This window comes from Danio rerio, chromosome 16 (genome assembly GCF_052040795.2).
Source record: "Danio rerio strain M-AB ecotype USA chromosome 16, GRCz13ab, whole genome shotgun sequence".
NCBI lineage: Eukaryota > Metazoa > Chordata > Actinopteri > Cypriniformes > Danionidae > Danio > Danio rerio.
In genome coordinates, this window is record NC_141036.1 from 18,057,348 (window position 1) to 18,083,344 (window position 25,997).

At 33.2% G+C, this 25,997-nt stretch overlaps 1 protein-coding gene across 29 annotated transcripts in view; it reads right to left on the bottom strand.

The window, feature by feature from the left end:
• Positions 1 to 4,036: 4,036 nt before the first annotated feature.
• clcn1b (chloride channel, voltage-sensitive 1b) overlaps positions 4,037 to 25,997 on the bottom strand; it is a 68,147-nt gene continuing 46,186 nt past the window's right edge. For 2 of the 29 annotated variants that reach the window (XR_015511218.1, XR_015511234.1), the window contains exons 16-24: positions 25,682 to 25,815; positions 21,387 to 21,568; positions 21,024 to 21,105; positions 20,009 to 20,085; positions 18,076 to 18,120; positions 17,839 to 17,943; positions 7,417 to 7,503; positions 6,799 to 7,321; positions 4,037 to 4,334 (exon numbers count right to left, since the gene is read on the bottom strand). Coding sequence is in view for 2 of the 29 variants with exons in the window: in XM_087286845.1 (XP_087142971.1) it covers positions 6,974 to 7,321; positions 7,417 to 7,503; positions 17,839 to 17,943; positions 18,076 to 18,120; positions 20,009 to 20,085; positions 21,024 to 21,105; positions 21,387 to 21,568; positions 25,682 to 25,815 (1,060 nt within the window). In the remaining 27 variants the exon portion in view is untranslated. Of the gene's footprint in view, positions 4,425 to 5,242; positions 5,556 to 6,631; positions 7,322 to 7,416; positions 7,504 to 17,838; positions 17,944 to 18,075; positions 18,121 to 20,008; positions 20,086 to 21,023; positions 21,106 to 21,386; positions 21,569 to 25,681; positions 25,816 to 25,997 lie in introns of those variants that run through there. The other 27 variants (XR_015511213.1, XR_015511223.1, XR_015511215.1 and 24 more) reach the window with 21 other exon arrangements.

Sequence of the window (25,997 nt, forward strand, 5' to 3'; positions counted from 1 at the left end):
CCTCTATATGTTGAGGTGCATATTATTTTACTGCGAGGCTCCTGAGGAAGGTCTAACTAATTTTTGAGTACTGCATCATACATGTTATATTGTATATAACATCACTAAAACTGACATTATAATTACATGTAGCCAACCATGGAACTACAGCACAAGTGCTACTTCATTGTGGTCTTACATTATGTTAACACTTTTGACCTCCAAAAGCTGCTCACGTTGAAATAATATGTGCCCATTTATTTATTGAAGAATTAGGCTATATAGGGGAGGGATTTAACTTTGCAACCTGTATGATATACATTTGTTATTCTGAGATAAATGCATCATTGGTTGTAATTGTATCACTCTGGTTTGCTAAAACACATCACATATTGTTATCCATTTTCTTCAGGTTTTTCTGAAACATGTTTATACTAACTGGAGATTATAAATCATTTAAGCAATAGAAAATAGTTCATTCATCATTTGTTAAGCACTAAAGCTCAGGTCAGATCACATGATTTTTATTGTCTGGTACGAAAGACTATATCAGATTATGCTATGTTTTTTTCTTGATGAAATCTTGAATTGTCATGGTTAACAAATGAGCCAGACTACTTGTTTCTTCACAGTCAGTCATCCTGTGACGTCTACGATGTGCTTTATTTCTCAAAGCAGCCACAAGTGTTGCTATAACAATATTTCTTATCTCAATTGATTTGATTTTGATAGATTTTTTTTCAATCTTATTTAAATCTCAATAAACACTGATGCTTGCATACAACTAATAACTTCATTATTTAAAGACATTCCTTATGACATGTATTGGATCAAACTTACGATTCCTTTTTAATATAAAGATATTTTCTTTGAAATCTAAATGTATATTTTCCTACTATGGGTTTCTTGTTAAACACTCTCTTACCTGAACTTGCCGCGAGTGAGACAGATAAAATGATAGCACATAAGCAGCAGCAAAGAAAAATTAGATGCTCAAGACATAATCTTTAAAATAATGACATATTTAAAAAAATTAGCAAATATATGACAGAGATTTGTGAAACAATCACAGTGAAGCATTTATTAAAACTGTATTTTCCTCAGAGCAAATGATCCACCCGTATAGTTGAGTAGTGGAGGGGCAAAAACAAACGTATATTTTTCTTGGAAAAAAAGACTTTTGAAACGAATTTCGTTAGCTATATTTTTTAACTTAATTTTAATGTATCTTTTGTAATTTAAAAACAAGAATAACTCATAACATTTGAGGAAACTTTTTGACTTCCAAACAAGTCCTCTATAAACGCCAAAACACTAATTGCAGTGAAATTGTGTTGATTTGTTAAATAAAATAATAATCTAGCCTAAATAAAAATAAAGTGAAATAGTCACAGATTCTGAGAAATTGATTTCCCTAATAACAAATTTGAATAAGCAGGAAATGCCTTTGCGATTTATTTGCAGCACTGAACATGTTCCCAGATTACCTTGGAAGAGAAAATTTTGTTAAAAGGCTGAGAGAACTCAGAAACTAGTTGTGAGAGTGAAGATGGTTGTGCCAATCTATCAGATAAAACTGCTTAAAACAACTCAATATTTTATAAAAGGTAGTTAAAGTTTGCATAACCAATGACTGATTATGTCACCCCATGTCATCCACGTGACAGAACTCGTTATGAAGAATGAGGAAAAAATTAAACATGCTTGACTATCTGCAATGGTGTTTTGAGGCGTCGCAGACATAGTATCGGTTGTCATGAACTATGCCATATTACATGATAATAAACGATTGAATCTTGTGTCACAACGCCCATTTTATTGTTTACGAATCCCCACGACACCCTACATCAAGGAAATCATCCCGAAATCATGACAAATTCATGTGATCTGACTGGGGCTTAAGTCTACATTATAGGACATTAAGTCTACATTTATTAGTATAAATACAATGTGAATATGTTAAGAATTTATAGCTGTATTTATACACTGTAAAACCCCAAAAGTTAAGGTAACTTAAACCATTTAAGGAAACCGATTGCAACAAACCATTTGTGTTCAAAAGCTAATCCTAACGAGTATTGTTAACTTAATCCATTTGAGTAAATATTCAGAGTAAACTACACACTGAGTATATTGAGTAAATACGCAATTTGAGCACAGTAAAATACAATAAATGAAGAGAACTTAAAGCAACTGAGTACTGTAAAACACAATAAGTTAAGGCAACTCAAACCATTTGAGGAAACTGATTGCTACAAACCATTTGAGTTTAAAAAATACTGTACTGTGAACTTACTAAATTTAAGTTGAAGTAATGAGGTATTTTATAAACTCAATACCTTCAACGCCGAGTTCACAACTCTTTTCAAATGAGTAGAATTATCTTTTGAGGTAACTACACTCAATTCATTTGATAAAGTTGACTGTTGGGTTTTACAGTGTACTAATGTCTTATAATGTAAAGTTAGTGCTTAACAAATGATGATTGTACTATTTGCTAATGCATAAAATGATATATAGTGTATAATTAATAAAGCTTTTTCTTAAAACTTTTGGTATCAAAAATGATAGTTAGACATTTCCATCTCCTTACAGTAATATGTTATGCTCAAGCAAGCTTACCAATAAGCAAGTTCACGATGACAACTTGTAACTTTAGTTTTTATGTCGGGTTTGGTGGCATTAGCAGCTCATTGCAGACCAAATTCTTGTTTGAGTTTTATTTAAAAAAGCTTCAAAAGCTTTACTGTAGCCTAATAATGTTGTTGGCATTTTCTATGATGATTGGGAATAATATTAAAGGGGTAATTCACCTGAATATTGAATACTGATTCATTCTTAGATATCTTAAAGGGCCAGGTTACACACACAAAGAAATATCCTTCCACTTGTTTTTGAATTACTTCTGCTGCTATATACAAAAGAATATGTTTTGTATCCAAACAAGATTCCCTAACAATTGACTTCCATAGTATCTTTTCCTATTGAAGTTAGTACTTAATTTTTAATTTCATTCATTTGTTTATACAGATTTGGAACATATGGAAGCCATTTTAAATGATGATAAAAGATTATAAGTTTATATGAAATGTTCCCTCAGTATGATAAACTATTTCAAAATCACACAGGCTAAAGATTCAGTTAGATTTTAATGATCACAAAATAACAGACTGTAGGTAATTATATAATTTTAAAGTAATTATTTACCTTTTTGTTTCTGTGATAACTGTAATCCCACCATCATATTTTCAACTTTCTACAAATGCCTCAAAAAGTTCAACCATATAAATCTGACATGGCATTCATGCAAAGCCAGGTTATACTATTGCAACCAAAAGAGCGATGTCATGTCCTCTTTAACCGTTTTTTATTTTTATTTTTATTTTTTAATGTAAGATAAGGAATATACGAATGAATAAATAATAACAAAAAGCCAAATGTATATCCTTGGATGTAGTTGTTACAGAATAATGGATTTCTTTTTTATTTCTATACTGCCATCTTTCACAACAAAACTGTCTATTGGCATGATGCTGTAACCTTTGTTCTACCTCTCTCCTTTTCCCTGTGAACTAGTGTACTTGTCTTTCTCACCTCCTCTCTTTCCCTTTGTATGTTATCTGTCTATTACTCAAACCCTGTGTTGTCCTCTTGGTGGAAGAATCATACACAGAAACAGTAAGATTTTGGACAAGAAACAATGTCATGAGGAAATTCGTGGTTTCATCAAGCTATACAGATATAAATCCATTCATATAAACTGAATGAGCCGTAAGAGGTGTGCTATAAGAAATGCTCTGTGATAAATATATCTATGCATGCTTTACTGGTGGTTTTAAGGTGGTTCTTCCAATGTGCTCTTCATCTTCCTCCACCAAACTGTCTATCTCTCAGCCATCTCCCTCTTTTACCTGCACGAACAAAACACCTCCCTGACAAACAAGAATACTGCTATTCCTTTATTTTTCCCAGAAATAATAAAGAACAAATAAACGAAGCAAACACAGCATTGTAGTGCACTTTGTGTATTTTAAGACTGCAGTTGAGAACGTCAAAATACAATTAAAGACAAAAACAATTTTATTTAACATGAATCAATAATTCAACAATCAAACAAAGATTTGGTGATAAAGTAAGAGTTGAAGCTTAAATTAGTAAACACTGATTTCATGAAAACGACTAGTGATCAAAGTTACCCCAGATTCAACACAAGATCAAACAACAAACAATAATTTCATTCTTCAGAAAGAAATCTGTACTATTGTGTCAAATACAATGGGAATTATTAGAAAAAGATCAAAAATAAATAGACATGGTCTCTTTCACTATATACAATATGATGTGTGTGTGTGTGTGTGTGTGTGTGTGTGTGTGTGTGTGTGTGTGTGTGTGTGTGTGTGTGTGTGTGTGTGTGTGTGTGTGTGTGTGTGTGTGTGTGTGTGTGTGTGTGTGTGTGTGTGTTAATTAACAGATTATCGTCTAACACAATTAATTATTAATTTTATATTATTATTATTAGCCCCCTGTTTATTTCTTTCCCAGTTTTCTGTTTAACAGAGAGATTTTTTCAACATTTCTAAACATAATAGTTTTAATAACTAATTTCTAATTAGTTATTATTAAAACATTTGCCATGATGACAGTAAATAATATTTGACAAGATAGTTTTCAAGACACTTGTATCCAGCTTAAAGTGACATTTAAAGGCTTAACTAAGTTAGTTAGGTTAACTAGGCAGGTTAGGGTAATTAGGCAACTTATTGTTAAATGATGGTTTGGTCTGTAGACTATCAAAAAAATATATAGCTTAAAAGGGGCTAATAATTTTGACTTTAAAATTGGTTTTAAAAAAAATTAAAAACTGCTTTTATTCTATTTGAAAAAAATATTACCAGACATACTGTGAAAATGTCCTTGCTCTGTTAAACATAATTTGGGGAATATTTCAAAAAAAAAAAAAATAAATAAAAAATCAAAGGGGGATTACTAATCACAAACACACACACACACACGCACGCACGCACGCACGCACGCACACACACACACACACACACACACCAATCACCAGTTCAAAGCAAAAATGTCAGCCCTCTCGTCACTATGTAATTATTTTTCAAACATTTGAACAATATTTGTAAATTAAATAAATGTTTAACAGAGCAAAGTCATTTTCACAGTATTTTCTATTATACTGTATTTATATCTTGTAGTTTATTTGGAATGAAAAAGATTTTTATTTATTTATTTATTTATTTATTTTCTTATATGGTTTTTGAGGTCAACATTACTAGCTCACTTAGAATTTTCTTCCCTGGTTGGCTACTGAACAAGCCACTGCTGGCCATTAACTTGGCTAGTTAACTTGCCTAGTTAAGCATTTAAACTGCCCATTAAGGTGAATAGTATTGTGAAAAATAAGCTGTAAAATATCATGTACTGTCATACTGTCATCATGGCCCCTCCTGTGAAATTTCATAATTTTGCTTCAACTCTATATACTTTTTTTTTATTGTTACTTCAATAATAAAAGCTACTGTTTTAACTGAGTCACATGTATTAATTTTCATTCTGCAGTGCTCAGCATATATAAGTACACCCCTCACAAATGTAATTTTTCAAATTCATATTTTTAATAGGAAGATATACAATCATATATTAGTGCATATATATATATATATATATATATATATATATATATATATATATATATATATATATATATATATATATATATATATATATATATATTTATATATATATATATTTATATATATATAATTAGAGTCAGTATTGAAGCCAAATCTGAAGCTTATCTAGCAAAATAACTTATGATAACGGTCCAAAAACTAGTACACTCAAAAGTATGTTATAGAACAATATTAAATACAAGTTTAAAATATAGGAAAAATCAAAAGAAGCAAAAAAAAAAAAAATCTTTCCATTTTTTTAAATATGCTTGGTGACTAAAATAATTTTTTTTATTAAATATATCTGTTTAATAAATCTGTTTTGCTTAAATGCACCGAAATGCATTACCTATATTCACTCAGAAATGGATACAAGTATTTATTTACAAAATGGGCTGTACTTAGTTATGCTGAGCACTATAACTACATCTCTCTATACATGTTGTCATAACACAGACTCTCTTAGTAACTTTTACAAAGTTTCAAACTGTGTAATATTCAAATTTTTAAAGCATCTATTATGTGCTGCTGTTCCACTAAAGAAATGATAGCATGTACAATAAAATATTGATATATTAAAATATTTTAAATAAAATATTTGATTGGTGTCTATCACATTGTCCCACATTAACATTATCATAGTACAAAATAGTGTGCAACATATTCTAATAATTTATTCCATTAAATTTAGTGTCCATTTCATTTAACATGCATACTATTAGGGGCATCCAATTTTTTTTTGCCATACACATAACACGACAGTTACTTTCTCAAGTAATTAGTTACTTTTATAATGTGGTAATTTAATTATTAACGAGTAGCTATATTTAATTACTTTTTAAAGTAACATGCCCAAAACTGGCTAAAAGTTAATATTTTAAGTCAACAATATAACAAGATTAAACCGAACTTGTACAGAACCAAGAAAATTAATTAGAAATTTTACACAAAAAAATTAAAATAAAAAAATTGTGCAACCTAAAATCTGCAAGATGAAATAAAACATTTAGTATTGTTGAATAAACCTGACTACAGCCAACACAAAGACAAAATGTTTTTAAAGCTCAGATCATGTACAGTCGCAAAGGTAAGGTGACAAATTGGCAAACATGGGGAAGACATTTAGTGTGATGTGTCAAACGACTGTCCATACAGTTTGTACGAATAAAGAGAGAGAGAAAAAAGAGAAAAATAACTGAATAAAAACATTTAGAAAAAAGAGAATATAAATTCTTGTCCAAACAGTTGAGAATCAGTCAGAAAGTCTGATGGTGCAGCATAATATGAAAATATTATGGACAAAAGATCTATAACGGCTCCTCATCGCTCTCTTTTTCAGCATCGCCCTCTCCTCCAGGCACAGAATGAAGTGAGGAAAGAGGGACTGTAGAAGGCAGCTGCTCCTCAGAGGTGCTCACTATATTTCTGCTGCTCTCACACTCTTTCTCAACTGTCTGAATACAACTGCCAGCAGATTCCTCTTTACTTTCTCTTCTAACTGCCTCACTCCATAACTCTATGTCCTGTGTGGGAGAGGATGGGATAGAAGGGGAATGAGAAGGTTTTTTTGTTTTTCGTCTTGCATCTCTGAAACTGGCCAAAGGGGGACGCAGTCGCACACCGCTGCGTGTTGAACCTTCGATTGCTTTCTGGAGCTGGGAATGAAAGTGAATAAAGTCAAATGATTTACTTCAAATATAGCCATATATTTTGTCTGGTAAATTGGGAGAGACGATCTTTAAATCCTTACCTCCTTTAGTGCGACCACCCCAACCAGTTTACCAATACTGGTTACATATGCATGACTGAGACCCAGTAGAGAGAACAATGTGTGAGTCTAAAACAAACAAAATAAATATTTTATCATTCAAAACTACGAGTACATATGATTTTTCAGTTATTTGAAAGAATCCTTTTTATCCAAAATTCCATAAAATGTTTTTGTTGTTTGTTTGTTTGTTTTCAGCGTACTAAAAATATTGTTATTCAGCATAGTAAAAAATAAGTTAGGGCAAAGCTACATTTTCAGAAGTAGGTTTTTAATAATTTTAATTAATATCAGATATTTCAGGAAAATATTTCTGTGTATTTTTTATGAAACTAAATTAACAACAGCATCAACAACAACAAATCATAATAGCTTAATAAAAAAATCATTTGATTTAAAAAATAATCTTCAAAATAGTACATAAAGGTGCAGTACACTGTTAACCCTTACTGTAGATTATGCAGTAAATAACTGTAAAATAGCCAGTGTTTTGCTGTAATAAAAGGAAACAGTATTTTACTGTAAAAGGAGCAGGATTTGTATGAAATTTTGTAGTGCAAAGAATAAATTACAGTAATTTACTTTATGTATCCATTACAGATAGTTACTGTGATAATAAATGGTAAATTACTGCTCAACCATTATTGCCCCATGTACTCTGATGCTTTATGTTGCTATATATATATATATATATATATATATATATATATATATATATATATATATATATATATATATATATATATATATATATATATATATATATATATATATACACTGTTCAGTTTTGGTATATGTATGGTCAGTATTGAGGAGAAAGTGAGACAATGCATTAATGATAAGCTAAATTTCTCTGCAGCCATCTTTGTGTTTTCTTTGGTTCCTTTTATGTTTTTAACATTGAGTATCAGGAGTCAACCAATGTCAATGTCACAGAGCTAATTAAAAGGTAAAGATATCGACAAGATGCATTTAAAGGCAAAAATATTCACACAGAGCAACCAAATTATCACAATCATTTTTATAACTTTGTTTACTTTTCTATAATTAATCTAATTTGCCTAGTTTAGCCTATAGTTAAGCTTTTAAATTGCACTTTAAGCTGAATATTAGTATTTTGCTAAATAACTAGTAAAAATGTGTTATTTAAAAAATATCTTAAACAGCACGTACATACATTTTTGCAGAGACTCAATTAATTTGTCTGGAAAACTTCAAATGAAGTAGGTAAAAGTGGCATTAACAGTATAGTATAAAGGCTTTCCTAAATAAATGTATTAATCAGGTTATTTTATTTATTTATTTATTTTTATTACTACAGGTTTGGAACAACATGTGGATCAGATTATTTATTATTATTATTATTTATTTATTTATTTATTTTTTGCTTTGGATGAAGTTTTTATATTTTTATTGTTTTTATTCAATGATATGTGCATGATTGTGATAAATGTAGGCAGTTCCTTTGAAAATATGCTATGTACCAGGGATGTCAAACTCCTGAAGGGCCGCAGCCCAGCAGAATTTAGTTCCAGCCCAGCTTCAACACACTACCTTTAGATTTAGTTTGATCAGGTGTGTTTAATTAGTATAACTGCACTGTTACTCTGTAGATTGTGCAGTAAATAACTGTAAAAAACAATGATTTAGGCATCACCACACACTGCCACAGGCTGTCCGTCTTATTCTAAACACAAAGGTGTTAGAAAGAGTTTTCAGAAAATGCCGGCCCTTTAAGACAGGGGTCACCAATCTCGGTTCTGGAGGGCCGGTGTCCCTGCAGGGTTTAGCTCCAACTTGCCTCAACACACCTGCCTGGGTGTTTCAAGTGTAAGAGCTTGATTAGCTTGTTCAGGTATGTTTGATTAGGGCTGGAGCTAAAATCTGCTGGACACCGGCCCTCCAGGAACAAGTTTGGTGACCCCTGCTTTAAGGGAACCAGGTGTTTGATTTGTTTACTGCTGAGTGTGCTCTATGCTATGTCCATCAATTCAGATGTAGAGTCTGATATGTTTTAGGCTTTAAATAAGAATCTACAATGAGTAAGTAAAATGTGTTCAAATGTTTTTGAGGCTTTCTAAAATAAGGCTGTGTTTTTAAGTTATACTGTTGTTATCTTGAACTGTGTACTTGAAAGCTACATTGTTAGCTAGTTAGCCTCTCCTCATATAACTTCTTACATTACTTTTGTTTAAGTATATGTATTTATTGGATATTGCATACTGCCATAATGTACAGATGCTAACAGTTGTATGTATCTTTCTGGCAACTAAGCCAAAACTAAATTCCATCATCTCTGTAAGGTAACATGTGCACATCATCACAGGGAATCACAAAAACATCTTACACATAGCCATCCACACACAAAAGCTCCCCTGTCCGGTCCCAGGTTGTGAGTTTGTTGCTAAGTATTTTTCCGAGCTGTTTCCACCTATGAATTTATATTTGAAACAATAAAAAAGTTTGTTGTCATGAGATAATTATAAGAGTAAAAGATTGGATCCAATGGTTTTTCAGTGTTGCCAACTTTATTTTTGTTTTCTATAATTACTTTAAACTTTTTATTGAGATTTGACTCAGTTATTAATTATTTAAAACTTTAAAATTTAAAATATTTATTTTGTGTTTTTTGCTGTTCAGTTTTTTTTTTTTTTTGGCATGGTCAGCATTGAGGAGAGAGTAACACATTTCACTGCAGCACTTTGTGTGTGTGTGTGTTTATTGGATATGTGATTGTAATAAATGTTAGCAGTTGCTTTAAAAGTATTGCTAATACCAGGGGTTCTCAATCCTGTTCCTGGATCTCTACCTTCCTGCAGATTTCAGTTGCTATCCATATCAAACACACCTAAACCAATTAATTAGGACCTGAACACCACGTGATAATTACAGGCAGGTGTGTTTGATATGGGTAGCAACTGAAATCTGCAGGAACGTAGATCTCCAGGAACAGGATTGAGCACCCCTGCTGTATACCATGGGGGTCAAACTCCAAGTTCCTGGAGAACTGCAGCGCAGCAGAGTTTAGCACCCGCCCTGCTTCAACATTACCTGTAGTTTTCTAACAAGCCTTAATTAGTTTGATCAGGTGTGTTTAATTAGAGTTACAGCTTAAAGTCCCGGTCACACTGCACTTTTCTCCCTACAGACTTCTATTCATAGGCATGTGAGTACTGCAGACCTGGAATGATAGCTCATGAGACAAATTTCATAATTCGCAGCATTGGAAAGTTCAAGCTTGGAGAACGCTGAATGCGAAATCACATCATGTGATTGCTTGAGACCAATCAAAGATCAAAACATGACCTCTCTGGCTTGCTTTTTCAATTTCTAATTATTTTGGTTAATTCCACTACTCGCTTTGTTTAATTCCACTTCGCAGTGCAGTATATCAGAATATTGCATGCTTAAACGTTAGTGTGACCGCAGCCTTACTGTGCAGACCTGTAATATGTAAGACAATATTTATATCTGCTGATTTCTTAATTTTGTTAAACATTTTCTGTCATTTATTTGTTTGGTGCCAAAACAATAAAATAAATTTGTCTGAAAAATGTTATGCCTTCTATTTTTAAATAACAGCTAAGAATACTGATTAATTTTAGTAACACTACAATAACTATATATGACACACTATTAATGTGTATGCAGTATAATGCTGTGATTTGTAACACTACAATACAGTAATTAACTCTCCACAGTTTCCAGTTAGTTACCACTGCTGCTCTATTACAGTAATTAACTGGCAACACTGTTGCCAGCCACTCACTGTAATGGTTCAGTTACAGTAATTAACTGGCAACACTGTTGCCAGTTACTTACTGTAACCGAACTTTTACAGTGAGTACACAGCAAATTTCTGGAGTTGAAAAATTAGGAGTTAGGCAAAAAAGTGTGAAAGAGTTAATTTTTTTGAGTTTATTTTTAAACTTCAACACAATTTTGTGTTAAGGGATACCCCTTGCTGTGTTGTATTTTGGAGTTCATTCTCTGGTGTTCAGAAACGTGCTTTAACTCCTTACTGGAGTTAAATTTTCAGAAAGTCTGCCATTACACAACTCTGCCGAGCAGCACATGAGAACTGGAGTTATGTTCTTCGTTGTGAGGTAGGTAAAAGTGCATTGTTATACAATTCTAAAAGCTTTTTCTAAATGTTGGATGTTTTGTAGCAGAAGTGTGTTTTGCTGTAGCTGTTTCATTTTGTACTGTGAGGCTAGTGACTGCATGTGGCTAACTTAGCATAGCATGTTAGCTTTTCCAATGTGGCTGTTTTGTGCAGTTTTTTAAAAAATTTTGTGGATGTGAACAAGCTAACTCTAGCTAATAATCTTTTCTTCCCCTGTGTTTCTAAAAATGTGTGTTCTGCTGTCAAAAAGAAGTGGTAGGCCTACTTGATCAGATGGAGAAACCTGCTGTTCACATTTCAAATAGGCTAACTTACACAATGAGGTAATGTCATTATCTTTTATCCAGCAATAGAGCTTTATGTCTGTAAGATTTAATATGTGTAATATTGCTCATGAAATGTTTTGGATTGTATCATGATTTAGTCGTGACCGTGAGAGTATGCTGTTTTCAGCTATATTTACATTACATTTTCAATAACACTAACATAAGTTGGTAAATAACATTTATCTTTTTTATTTCAGGCCACGATGCTGATAAAAGTGCAATTTGAAGGCAAGAAAAAATATATTAAACTGGAAGAAGATTGTTTCTTGGATTTTTTCAGTGCGAGTAAGTTTTAGTGTAACAGAGTATTTTAAAAAAATAATAAAAATAATAATAATAATAATAATAATAACAGTCATTTTGAAATTTATTTGATAAATTATACATTGTTGTTATGTTGTAGTCCAGCACAAGTTTGTGATATCAGAGGAGACAGCATCAAAAGTCACAGATGACCATGGAGTTGTTATTTCAATGGGGATGTATTTCAAGAACTTGCAACAACCAAAGAAACATGTCATCCACACTAATGATGGTAGGTTATTTAAGAACATTTTTATAGATTTTGAAAGTTGGTCTCATGACTCAGAGTGAAAGTGTGCATTTCAGAACCATTTGCTGACACGTGTTGTTGTTGTTTTTTCATCAGATTTGACTGTCCTGCAGCAAGGGGCTGTTGAAGTGCCCTCCTCCCCAAGTCTGACAGATACATTGTCTTTGTCAAGCAGTTTGAGCAGCAGTGATTCTGGATCTCAAATTATTCAACCTTTAATGGGCAGTGTCCAAAAAATGTAAGTTTTTTTTAAACTTCCATATACATAGATATTATACCGTAAACATTACAAAATAACGTTACAAAATGAATGCATTTTAAAGTAAAAAAATAGTATAAACACAGTTATTAGATTAAGTTTTTTTTGTTAAAAAAATATTAATTTTGGTTATCTTTCTAAATACTTTTTTTTTTCTTCGTTTCAGAAAATCGAGCAAATTCTAACTTCAAAGCCAGCAGAGTTGACTGTGATTAAGGAGTATATCAAGATATTTTTTTTGCTGCTTCTGATTCCTGTGAAGTTAATTTTATATAATGTAATGTGTTGATTGTCTCATGCAATTTTACTAAGCCATTGGTTTTAGTTGGCACTAGCTGCTAACATATATTAATTGTAAATGTTTTGCTGTTAGATTTAATGCTTTGATGACAATTAATTTCAAAGTGTGTACATCGATGGAAATTCTAAATCTAATGTGTGGATTTGCATGAATAAAAGCAGTAAGTAAAGAGTATTGCATCAGTTCAGTCATTTTCATATATATATATATATATATATATATATATATATATATATATATATATATATATATATATATATATATATATATATATATATATATATATATATATATATATATATATATATATATATATTGTTTGAAGTACACTTTAACTCTAAAAAGTGTTACATTTTAACATTGGTAAGGAGTTTATATTATACCCAAATGTAAAAGTACTCTCTGTAGGATTACAATTTTAACTCCAGAAAGTGTTATAATCTAACTCAAAAAATGTGTTAAAATTCAACTCCAAAAGCAGAGGTATTTTAACTCTGAATGGGAGTACATTTGATGGTCACGCATGTACACTCAGATTGAGTTGATTTTGACTCCCAGGGAGTTTATTCCAAAGACCAGAATTTGCTGTGTAGCTGGCAACAGTGTTGCCAGTATTCTACTGTAAAAAACCCCGGTAAGGTCTAACAGTGTAGGTGATTTGCCAGAATTCTAACGTTAGCATCATTTAGAAAATTTACATCCTTCCCCTGCCATCCAAAGCCACGCCCCGTTAAGTCATGAAAGTGCACGAAATAGATGACGATCTGATGACAATAGACAACCTTATCTAACACTAGATCATGTCATTCAACAGTTAAATTGAGATAAAACTAAGGTCCTGCAAATTGCACCCAAAAACCTCACACGTAAAAACCTAGAACAATGTCTAACCTTGGATTCTTAGTTTAGTCCTTATCTTCAGTCAAAAATGTGGGGGTGATATTTGAGAGGCCAGGCCATGATCATGTCATTTGAAGGCCAGATTTCAAGCGTCTGTAAAACAGCATTTTTTCTTAATCTAAAAATGTTGCCAAACTTTGACATTTGCTATCAATGTCTGATGTGGAAAAGCTTATCCATGCTTTTATGACCTCTCGATTAGATTATTGTAATGCGTTACTGGGGGGTTGCCCTGCAGACCTAATTAACAAGTCTACTGAATTTGCTGTTATAAAATATTAATATTCTAGAAGCAGTATATTTTAAAACAAATAGAACTGTAAATGTTATATATTGATTATATACACCATTTACTATTCATCATGTGAAACCTCCTATTAAACATTAAAATAAATATAAATTCGTATTTGCCAGATATTAAGGCATGGAATAAATCAAATAAAAACAGAGGAAAAAATGAAAAACTATATACAAGCGATCTTGCAGCAACTGCTAAGTTTATTGTACAAATTGACAAGCAGTATTTTATGTAGTGCATGGATGGGATGTGTAAATATCTGTTGATATTTAGAAATCTTGCTGTGTTTAACTTTTAAACGCACAATTATTCCTACAAGGTAAATAGCTGTTAATGGTGTGAATATTTTGGGAACTGTTAATCGCTAATTAAAAATAAAAGCTATTTTAAAAATATATGTGTTGTTCATATGTTATTGTTCATATTTTACAAGTGATATTTCCACCCCTTTTAAGATAATAAATACCGACAACCCATTATAAAATAAATATTTTTTGTGCTCAAAGCAAAGTCTAACTTTGAGTGTATTAGATTAATTGGTCCCACTTTATATTAAGTGTCCTTAACTACTATGTACTTACGTCAAAAAATAAATACAATGTACTTACTGTGTTTATAATGTATTTGAGAACACTTGTGGTGCTTTTGAGTTGGGATAGGGGTGGGGTTATGGACAGGTTTGGTGGTATGGGTAGGTTTAAGGGTGGGTTAAGGTGTAAGGGATGGTCAACAGTGTATTTACAAATGTAATTACAAAAGTTAATTACAGATGTAATTACATACAGGTATTTAACCAAGCATAAGTACACAGTAAATACATGTATTTACACAATAAGTACATTGTAACAAACAATTACAAACAAGTTAGTTCCTGTGTAAGTACATATTAGTTAAGGCCACTTAATATAAAGTGGGACCGATTAATTTCTGCAGTCCAACATGTATTCTTTTATTAAATTAGAACAGCTTACATCATAGTTTTTAAATCGTATATTATTAATTATAATAATTAATTAATTAATACTTTATAATAACTACACACTTTGAACAATTTATTAAGCATTAACAAATAGTGAACTCATCATCTGTTGAGCATTAACTCTACATTAATAAACAATAATGAGCAGTTTATAACTGCTCATTATAAATTTATGTATAACTTATATAACTTTATAATGTGCTTAATAATTGTACTTTCATACTTTGTTAATGGTTTATTTTTTATTACTAAATTAAGTATTGCATTAATTACAAACCGATTATTTAAGGACAGTTGGCGTTTTTTTAAGATCATTCAGAATGAGTTAGTAAATGATTAATAAACTATTCAAATTAACATTTATATTTCTTATTATTGAGGCATATACTTAAAGTTAATTTCTATGTTAATAAATGCTTTATGAACTCAACTTCATCTAGTTTTGTGACCTAATCTAAAGTGAGGACTGTTCATGCTTTATAAATCCCTGTTAAATGACAATTATAGGCTCAGTTAAATTATTCATTATATTCATTTGAAGATATACAAATGAAACTGTACTTCAAATGAAAAATAAATCTTTGCAACCTTATCTAAAATAAAATTACTTTACAGTTTAACCATTGCATCTTATTATATTGTTATATTATTATATTGATGTTGTTTTATCCAATTTTATGTTGTATTTTGACAACATAAAAATTGAAATTTTACTTTTTATATAAGATAAATATAAGATAAAATTTATATAGATAGATATAAGATTATTGTTTATTTGATACCAAGCCTGGAATTATTATTTAAAAGGGATTTATACAGCATAAATAGTCCTCACTTTAGATTAGGTCACAAAACTGCATGAACGTTGATTTCAATAGTTTATTAATAATTTACTTTCTCATTCTGAATTATCCTAAAAAACACCAACTACTCTTAAATACAAATGGTTTGTAAATAATGCAATACTTAATTTAGTGATAAAAATAAATCATTAACAAAGTATGAAAGTACATTTATTAAGTGCATGACAAATATGGTGGTAAGTCAAGAATACAGCATTTGTAGGTGCAGTTATGAACTGCTTACTAACGTTTATTCATGGTTGGATTCAAGGTGTGTAGTTATTATAAAGTGTTACCGAAGCTTTATTTCTCAGCTTCACCTTTGGCTTCATCTGGTAGTCCCCTTCTGCGCATACCCAGGCTCCAATTTCAGCAGTGTTTTGCGACAGTTTGTGCCCGTCATGAGGCGTTTTGCCTTCAAAGCATTCAATGGGAAAAGACGCTGTTGCGTCGTCCATATTTTTTCCGGTCATTTTTTCAGACCCAATTTTCAAAGTAACGTTAACATGGGAGCATCTCACAGTCTGTCACTGTTCAAAAATGAACAAATTTGCGAATATAAATCAAACTTTACCTCAGTGTAGCTGGTTGGACAGAAGAGCATTCTTTACTTATGTGTTGTTTTAACTAGATAAAAATCAGATCAGAAAGAAAGGAGTGCTAAAAACAGAAATATCCTGTCATCTTTTACATTACACTTATGTCACCAAGACAATAAATTACTTACTTTTCATTTTCAATTGTGCTCGCTGATCCTCGCATATCGCTTGTTTTCATTTCCTATTAAACATGAACAACTAAACGAATGCTTAGGTCTACTAAACTGACTACATTATTAATGATGTAAAAGGTACTCTATGAACTTGAAAATAGTTCTAACAGAATCTTTTGCCGGATGTTTTCAGTGGCTGAAACACACCTCCGTGCCCATTCATAAAAACTGATCACAGTCTACATAAGCTTGGTGTGACTAAAATAGTTTTAAAACATACCTGTCTAAAAGTACTACTCCAGCCATGGTGCCATCCTTCAGATCATGGTTTTGAACTGCATAACGTCATTTCCCTCCAGCATACAAAAGTATTGATTCAGGGTTTAGAAAAGTTTTGATTCAGCAGTTTTGGTAGAAGCCCTTTCAGAAACAATCTTTCTTTTCGTGGATACAAGGCCTTTCAGTAAGAAGTTCAGGTTGATGCTTGCTGAGTTTACATGATGTCACTTACTCTGTCAGCTGTAGATTTGTGCTTGACGTGAACATACGAGTGACATATCTATCTACGTGACAGGCTGCGCAGAAACTTAAATTTGTTGAAAGACAGTTTGCGTTACCTGTCGTAATTAAGTTATTTGTTGGCCCGATGATTTTTAATTATATTAACTTTTTTTTTGTTTTATGTCTTACCCATATTATAAAAATACATATAAATACATTTAGATCATTTACTTTAATCTGTACTATTGAAATGTGAAGAGATTTTCAACATTCTTCAAAAATGTTTCTGAAGACAATCATCTACTGCACCTTTAACTGTTAGATCAAATTTGACTAAAAAGGAATATGTAGCTGACAATAAATAAAAAGGAAAAAATATATAAAATTAGCTATATATAATTATTATTATTATTATTATTATTATTATTATTATTATTAAAAAAAGATATTTCCCGCAGAGGATAGAATAGTAAGAGTTTTGGACTGACTTTCAGATAGATATAATAATAAATACAAAAGACTAATTCATGATTCTTTCTGGAAGACATAAATCCTCAATATAACACACAGTATTTTCATATGTGACGTTAATCTGATTGTGGATTACCTTATGCAAAGATGTTCTCTCCACCAGCTGAAAAGGTGACGGGTCAACACGGATCTGATCAATGCCAATCGGCTTATCCAGCTCTTTCTCTTCCCAGGCTTTGATCTGAACACCCCAAATACAACATAATCAGGATCATAAAGTCACTGCGAGTGATTGACAATAGAACGCTCTGGATTGTGTGCTTATGTCTGTCTGTATGAACTGCAGTGGAAATAAATCAGTTCATCACTCTACCTCTTCAGGGGTCATGTTATCAACTACAGGTGGAGCTGCAGGACTCTACAAAAAGAAAAACACAGAGTTATAGAGTCAAAAGTAGTATGTACATTTTAAAAGAATAATGCCATAATTTACAGTGCAAACTCCAAATCAAATTGAAATGTATCATCTTGACACCACCTGCTGGTGAGAGCTTAGTAAACTGAATAACAGAAAAAAAATATTCTGTGTTTAAGATGTAAAATGGTAAAAATGCCAGATTAGTATCAGTTTACAATCAATGTATTATTTACAGCAATAGATACAAATTGATAAAGAAATTATTTATAATGAAGAAAAGAATTAAAAGAAAAGCAGTTAATAGTAGACACTATGAAATATGGTTGTTGTGTGAAAATTAAATATCTATTATTTAAAGCAACTAAGTAATTGGTTAGGCAGATACAGTACTAGATCCCGTTTTTAATATATATTTTTTTATTTTGTGTATGCACTTTTTTATTTTTTTTAAATGATGAACAGCTTCTAAAAGCAAAATGTCTGCTGTGGTGAGAACATAGCCTACTATTTATATTTGTTTTGTCATTTACTGTAAAATTATTTTGATGTACTTCTGCAATGTCACAACAGGGAAATGCTATGGGGATTTCGCCAGAAAGCCAATTATCTGAAGAGAGATAAATCGGGCCAATGAAATGACAATGCCAATTCTAGGGTCCTGTTGAACCTAACTAAAAATAAAACATCAGCAAGCATTTCTCAACAAAACTGTTAATATCAGAGATAAAATAAATACCATCAAACAGCATCGTCCCAATTCTCAACATAACACACAGTATTTTCATATGTGACTGACTAAACTCAAAATTCCTCCAAATCAACAATGTCTATATTAGATGCTTTGTAGTCCATGCCAGACTTGGCGGTGTTTGGAGCCACAGACGAGCACTCTTGGCGAAGAGCAGCCAAAGTCGATGGTTCGACGAGGAGAGCAGTTTTTAAAACCAATTGCACTTGACTGCTTTTTCCCCGTTGTGATTTCCTGGGTGATCTCACCTACGGTGTCGCCAAACAGGCCAGCCTGGGATATGGGTGTGTTAAGATAGGAAAGCAAACTGTCAACGTCACGCATATCTGCCAGGTTTAGCCAGAGGTGGCGTTCCTGGACCACTAGTGTGGTCATTGTCCTTCCAGGGCACTCACAGCCGACCTGGTGTTTTCAGAGCAAAGTCGGTTGAAGTGCTCTGTCATTTAGATAGGTGAGGTGGAAGTGAACGCAGACCTGACAAAAAAGGTGCCCTCGGCACTGCGTGAACTTACTGTGCACCTCCAAGAAGAAGGGGACATGAGGCTTAGAGGGTTTGGCCTTCTTATCCTCAACATCACACCCATCTAATTGGTCTGGCAGCAGAGCTGGGGGACAATTCGTTCGTTCGTTCGTTCGTTCGTTCGTTCGTTCGTTCATTCGTTCCTTCCTTCCTTCCTTCCTTCCTTCCTTCCTTCATTCATTCATTCATTCATTCATTCATTCAGCTTAGTCCCTGATTATCAGGGGTTGCTACAGTGGAATAAACCACCAACCACTCTGGCATATGTTTTATGCAGCAGATGCCCTTCCAGCCATAACCCAGAACTGGGGACACCCAATATGCAAACTCCACACAGAAATGTAAATAAAAATTTAAAATCATTTTATCTGTGTGTACAACCAAATTAAATCCATTAAATCTCAATTGCATTAAAATTTTTACCACATTAGTGTATACCACTTTGTTTATCTATACAAAATTAGGGATACAATTTTGATCAGTAGAAGTCCTATTCATTCCAATTCACTGCTTTAAAATGATTCATCCATATTAACTCCACCCTTATCTTCAGTACGTGGCACATCTCTAAATTGTGCTGTTCTACTATGTTTAAGTGACAATAATGTTAAAGCACACACCTCAGGCTTAGTTTGCCCTGATGAAGAAGATGAAGAGAAAAGACGTTGAAAAGTCCTCCTCATGGACTTCAAGGCTCCTGTTAAGATTGAAAGAACTTATAAATAAGCTTAAATAACCCAGTGAAATATCACAAACCTCTATTGATAAACATTTGACTGGTAAGAAGGGGCTTAAACTGGTTGTGTGAATACATTCTATGTTAAGTTGGTGTAGATTTGGATGCAGATTATCTAGAAACTTTAAAGGGCACCTATTTTACCCATTTTTCAAGATTTAAGATAAACAGCACAGTCAAGGGTGGACTGGCCGTAGGGAGCACCAGATCATTTCCCGGTGGTCTGACGATCATTCGTAAATCACGAATGCATGCATGCATGCCCGCACACATGCGCACACACACATACATACACACAACGTGCATTTAACTTTGCACTGTTTTTGCACGAGAAATGTGACAGGATACACACTGATATTCACTGCTGTATAAATATCGGTTGCATTAATGTACAAAATAAACCTAATTTACTATCCACAAACCATGATTGAAGTGTCATCTTTTATAATTGTACTGACATTCAGCTGTGGTGATAAAATACAATTCGATTTTACTGACTTTATTACAAACATGCACTGTTTTAAAAATGTTTTAAACTTGGAAATTCATTCTTGACGTATATATGATCACAGAGAGTGGAACAGATCTTTTAATCTTAGTTGCTTTGTGCAAGTCCTATCTTGTGGATATGCTTATACTGTACATTTTATGAAGACAAGTTAATACGCGGCTGTCAATCAGTTTGGTGGGCAGGGAAAACAGCCCTCCTAATTCATTTGGATCCTATTTTGAAGAAAATAAAAAAAGAGACTTGTTGTGTTTATATCACTCCAATATGACTGTGGACACACTTACACACGGTTCTGTCCACACAGCTTCCAAAAGTCCATTTTTATAATAGGTGCCCTTTAAGAACTCATTATAAATATAAGTACTAATATAAATACAGAAAAACTCACCAGATGTGGTGTGATTAGTGGAGATGTCTGTGGTTTTAGATGACCCTACTGGGCCATTACACTCTTCAGAGACTCGGTTACCCTGTAAATAATTTCAATAAAAGTCTGAGAGAAGTACAAGTAATTTGCTTAATTCTAAGTAGAGAACATATATTTGCCAGATAGATCTTAGCTTATTGCTGTCAAATCTGAGAATTTTACATAAACCCTTGAGCAAAACAAAAAATTAGAACATTGTCTACAAACAATGGGGTGTGCAATGTGTGTGTGTGTGTGTGTGTGTGTGTGTGTGTGTGTGTGTGTGTGTGTGTGTGTGTGTGTGTGTGTGTGTGTGTGTGTGAATACATTTGAAGATGTACTAACCTTGTCTCTATTCTCCTCTCCAACCTCCTCATCCACAAAGACAAAGGACTCCCAGCTGCCCTCCGACACTAGGCTGGCCATGCCTTCACCTCGGTTATAAACCCGCCTCTCAGCTGACAGCCACCAATCAAGAGCAGCCTGAAGTTCACATCTTTCAATGGAACCCAACAGAATCATTGTATCTGGGCATGGGGAGAAATTTGATTTTGTTTTAGCAACTGAATGTTTCCATATCCGAGGACAAAAGATTGAATAAACACTATGAGAAGGGTTCCCACTCTTTTTACAAAAAAAAAAGAGATGATGTGAATACAGACGTCCTCAAAGCACAGTATTCACTGCACCGAAGAATGATCCGAAACACCCAGGTCAGGTGACAAAGGATCTTTGAAATACCCAGGTCATGTCACTACAGTGTTCTGAAATACCAGGGGCCTCATGTATCAACGTTGCGTAAGCCAGGTTTCATGCTTACGTTTGGATTTACTAATAATGAAATGAACGTGGGAATGCGCGCAGGTCCACGCCAACTTAATGCCTGGCGTACGCACATTTCCTGTCTGTTTTATTTTTATTGTCGACTCCTAGAGACAGTTGTGTTAAATTACACTTTACAAAGTGTCGTTGAGCCGTGCAATGGCAGCTGTATGAGACGGGTTCATCCGTATGTCTAGCAGGTATATAAGGTTTCCATACCATGCAGTTGATCAGGCAAACATTAAAGCGCAATTTGCAGCGGTCGCCGTTTTCCCAATGTAATCTGAGCGATCTACTGCACACACATTGCTTTAAAGGCACTCTGTAGACGAATTTGCATACGTGAATCAAAAACATTTCCATTCAATAAATGTGCAAATAAAATATGATGATTATTGATGATTCCTACTTGTCTTCCTCGTGATGAAGAGTATAGGCAAAATCTGATATGTAGCGGGGGAAAAAAAGAAGAATGAGTTCATCAGACGCTTGATTCGAACCGAGTTTATGCTTGAACGTGTCAAAACATGATGCTATGTGTTTTACGAGCTACGCCACTCACGCTGTAAATGACACAAAAAAATTTTTACAGGTTTACATCGCACTATTTCTTTTTTAATCCACTCAATGTTCAGATCCTACTGTGTTAAGCGCATCAGCTAAACTGTCCCACTCTATTTTTTTCTTTTGTTATTAATTCCAGAGGAAACAACTTGCAAATAACACAGTTTTTCTCCAGTATACCTCCGAAAGCAGCATCTCCAAATCACATTCTTTTACTAGTTTCTCTTTTTGCTTGCTTTTGCTATTGCTTTTTCGTTGGGTTTTGCCAAAGTAGAGTCATTACCATATTCATTAGGGGGAGGTGGCAAGGAGGGGTTTTGCGCTCGTGCACGTGCACTCAATTTAAAGTTCATTTGCATGTTCAATGACAATATGCGTGTGATTCGGCACATGCAGCTATTCATACATCTGAATTTTTTACTCCGTACGCACATTTACAGCTTTCTGCGTACGCAATGTTTTAGTATGATTTCAACGCAAGTCTTTGTACATGAGGCCCCAGGTCACTTGACTAAAGCGATTCAAAACATCTGTCATTTTAGAAATGTTTGAAGACCTGGCAAATCTGCAATTGACTGAAAAAAAAAAGTAGCCTATTGCACAAAGTAACTGTGCTGCAAGTGGCCCGAGTTTAAATCTCGACTTGAAACTCTGAAATTGATGTATTTTAATACTGTTAATTTTTATGACCAAAACAAGACATACTTATTGATGTGTTTATTTGGATGTCAGACCAATTTTAAAACAAAACACGTTACAAGAACAGTGCATTAAAAACTATTATCTAAATCTGCATCACCCTGGATTTGAACCCATTATATCTGCATTCTAGTCAGGAACTTTTACCTCTTCACTAAAGCACTTGAAACCTCAACTCTACAATGTGGGATGCAATACCTCAGTTTGCTTAACTGTTTCTTTGCTGAAGCTGTTCCAAAGCAATGCATAAAAATGACCACTCTGTGTCACTGTAGAGACAGGTTCTGAAACTTTTCGAAGCTTCGACACATTTGTTTTGTTTCAGTGTAGAGGTCTGCATTCTCACGGTACAATTTTTGCAGCGTGGGAATACATTTTCAAATACAACGCAGTAGCGGTTGGTAACTCTGGTGTATTTTGAATGGGAACAGGCCATCTAACAGTCTAACCCTCAGGGGTCTGATGTGATTTTGGGGCCTCTGAGATGTTTTAACATGTCCTGACATTTGTGCTTATTTCAGCTACTTTTTACATAGTATTGGTCAACGTGTATTTATTTATTTATTTATTTATTTATTGTATTCAGCACAAACTGTGCAACAATAATATGTGAGATTATGTGAGAATATTGATGTGCATGCTTGCATTTTTTTAGAAAAAAATATGTGTGGTATGTAGGTTTTGGAGAAAAAATAATGTAGCTAAAGTAAAAAATTTTTTTTTTTTAAATCACATGTGCCTGAACAAGACTTTTGAGTAACCAATCGAAATATCAAACACTGCTTGTAGTGGCTATACACGTTAGCAGTAAATAAGACAGGCCATGTCCTAACACTGGGATGTTACTGCATGTTATTACAGTTAAACTTAAGACCAGGTGTTTTGTTTGAATGACCGGTGACCGGTGGGGATCAGAACTAGTTAAAGAAACCTCAGAGGGATAAAACCAACATGTAATTGCTATTGTGCAGCAAAGATCTCACAACACACTGGGTCATCAGACTAATCACCACAGTTTAGCCTCATGCACAGGAGGGGTTTGCAACAAACAAATCAATGAATACATTGCATGAGAGTCTTTGGGATAATTAGGTAAAAATAAATGCATATTATAAGACAATAATCTGATATCATATGCTGTTGCGGACCCACAAAACCAAAATGTTACTTTTCATAATGCACAATAGGGTTTCTTTAATTTTGTCAGTCTTGTAATCGCTTTCTTTTTCATAATTGTAACATTTAAAAAAATTCTCATAATGTGACTTTATTTTATCTCTTAATAAGGTTTTACTATGTGGCAAAATTGGGCTTCGATTTTGTTTTTCATAATTGTTCATTTCTTGTGATGGTGACTCTACACTACCTGACAACGTCTTGTCACCTATCCAAGTTTTAGGGACAACAAATTACTTGACTTCTAGTTGATCATTTGGCATTATAAGTGGCTTATATGAAAGGCAAAAGCCTCTAGATTAGGCTCATTTTACCAAAATATAATATGATTATGCCTTGAGTTTTAATTATTTAATTAGGACATATAAGATCTGACTTTGCTTAGACAAAAGTCTTGACACTTAAACAATATACTCCCTTAAACTTGGAGGACTGCATCCATGCATCTCTGCAATGACTCAAATAACTTAAAAATAAAGTCATCTAGACTGGCAAAGAAAGTGTTCTTGTAGGTCTCCCAGAATTCATCAAGATTCTTTGGATTCATCTTCAATGCCTGCTCCTTCATCTTAACCCAGACATGCTCAATAATGTTTTTATCTGTGACTGGGCTGGCAACCTTCTGCCAAAATCTACCTTCTGCCAATTTTCCAAATGATCAACAAAAAGTTATTTGTTACTCTTACAGCAGGGATTGACTACAAGACTTTTGTCGGGTGGTGTATATCTCACAGTGTAATTTATATGTTGAAATTCAACTAATACTTGTGGCTATTTCTCCAAATTACAATATATTTAATGGATAATAATACAGAATTTACCTACAGTATGCACATTTTGACTACTAATTATCAAACATGGCACACACAATAAACTTTATTATGTTTACTTGATTTTTTGTACTAATTATAATAATGGCGACGCGGTGGCGCAGTCTGTATTACTATTGCCTCACAGCAAAAAGGTCGCTGGTTCGAGCCTTGGCTGGGTCAGTTGCTGTTTCTGTGTGGAGTTTGTTCGGAGCATGTCCTCCCCATGTTCGCGTGGGTTTTCTCAGGGTGCTCCGGTTACCCCCACGGTCCAAAGACATGCGGTGCAGGTAAATTGGATAGGCTAAATTGTCCGTAATGTATGAGTGTGAATGAATTTGTATGGAAAAGAAAACAAATGAATGAATACATGAATTATAATAATTGTGACTTTAATTTTATCACAAATATGTATGAATGATTGTAAAACAAATTTTGTATGTTTGAGTAATCATACTTTTTCATGCAATGTTTTGTTTCATTATACTGAATAGAACACATAGTCTGAAAAGAATCTAAAATAAACTGTGCACTATGAAATAAAAAGTAGATTGATCACACAATACATACCTTTGGAATCAATGAGCGGGATGGTTTTAAGAGACGTGGACTCCAGGAGATCTTTCAGCTCTCTGTAAGTAGACTGAGGTGACAGAAACTTTATTTTCTTCACCATGATGTCCTCCACAAAGATATTATATTTACTGTCATAGAAAAACAAGAGAGAAATGTCAAAAGCTTAATAGTGTCTGTCCATCATTTTTGGAATTCTCCTTGTTTTGGACACAAAGAGCAAAATCATCAAACAAACCCCAAAGAAAATGATATAGCTTGAAGAGCTTGAAGGTGAGAGCCACTACCACTAATTCAAATCCAATATTTTATA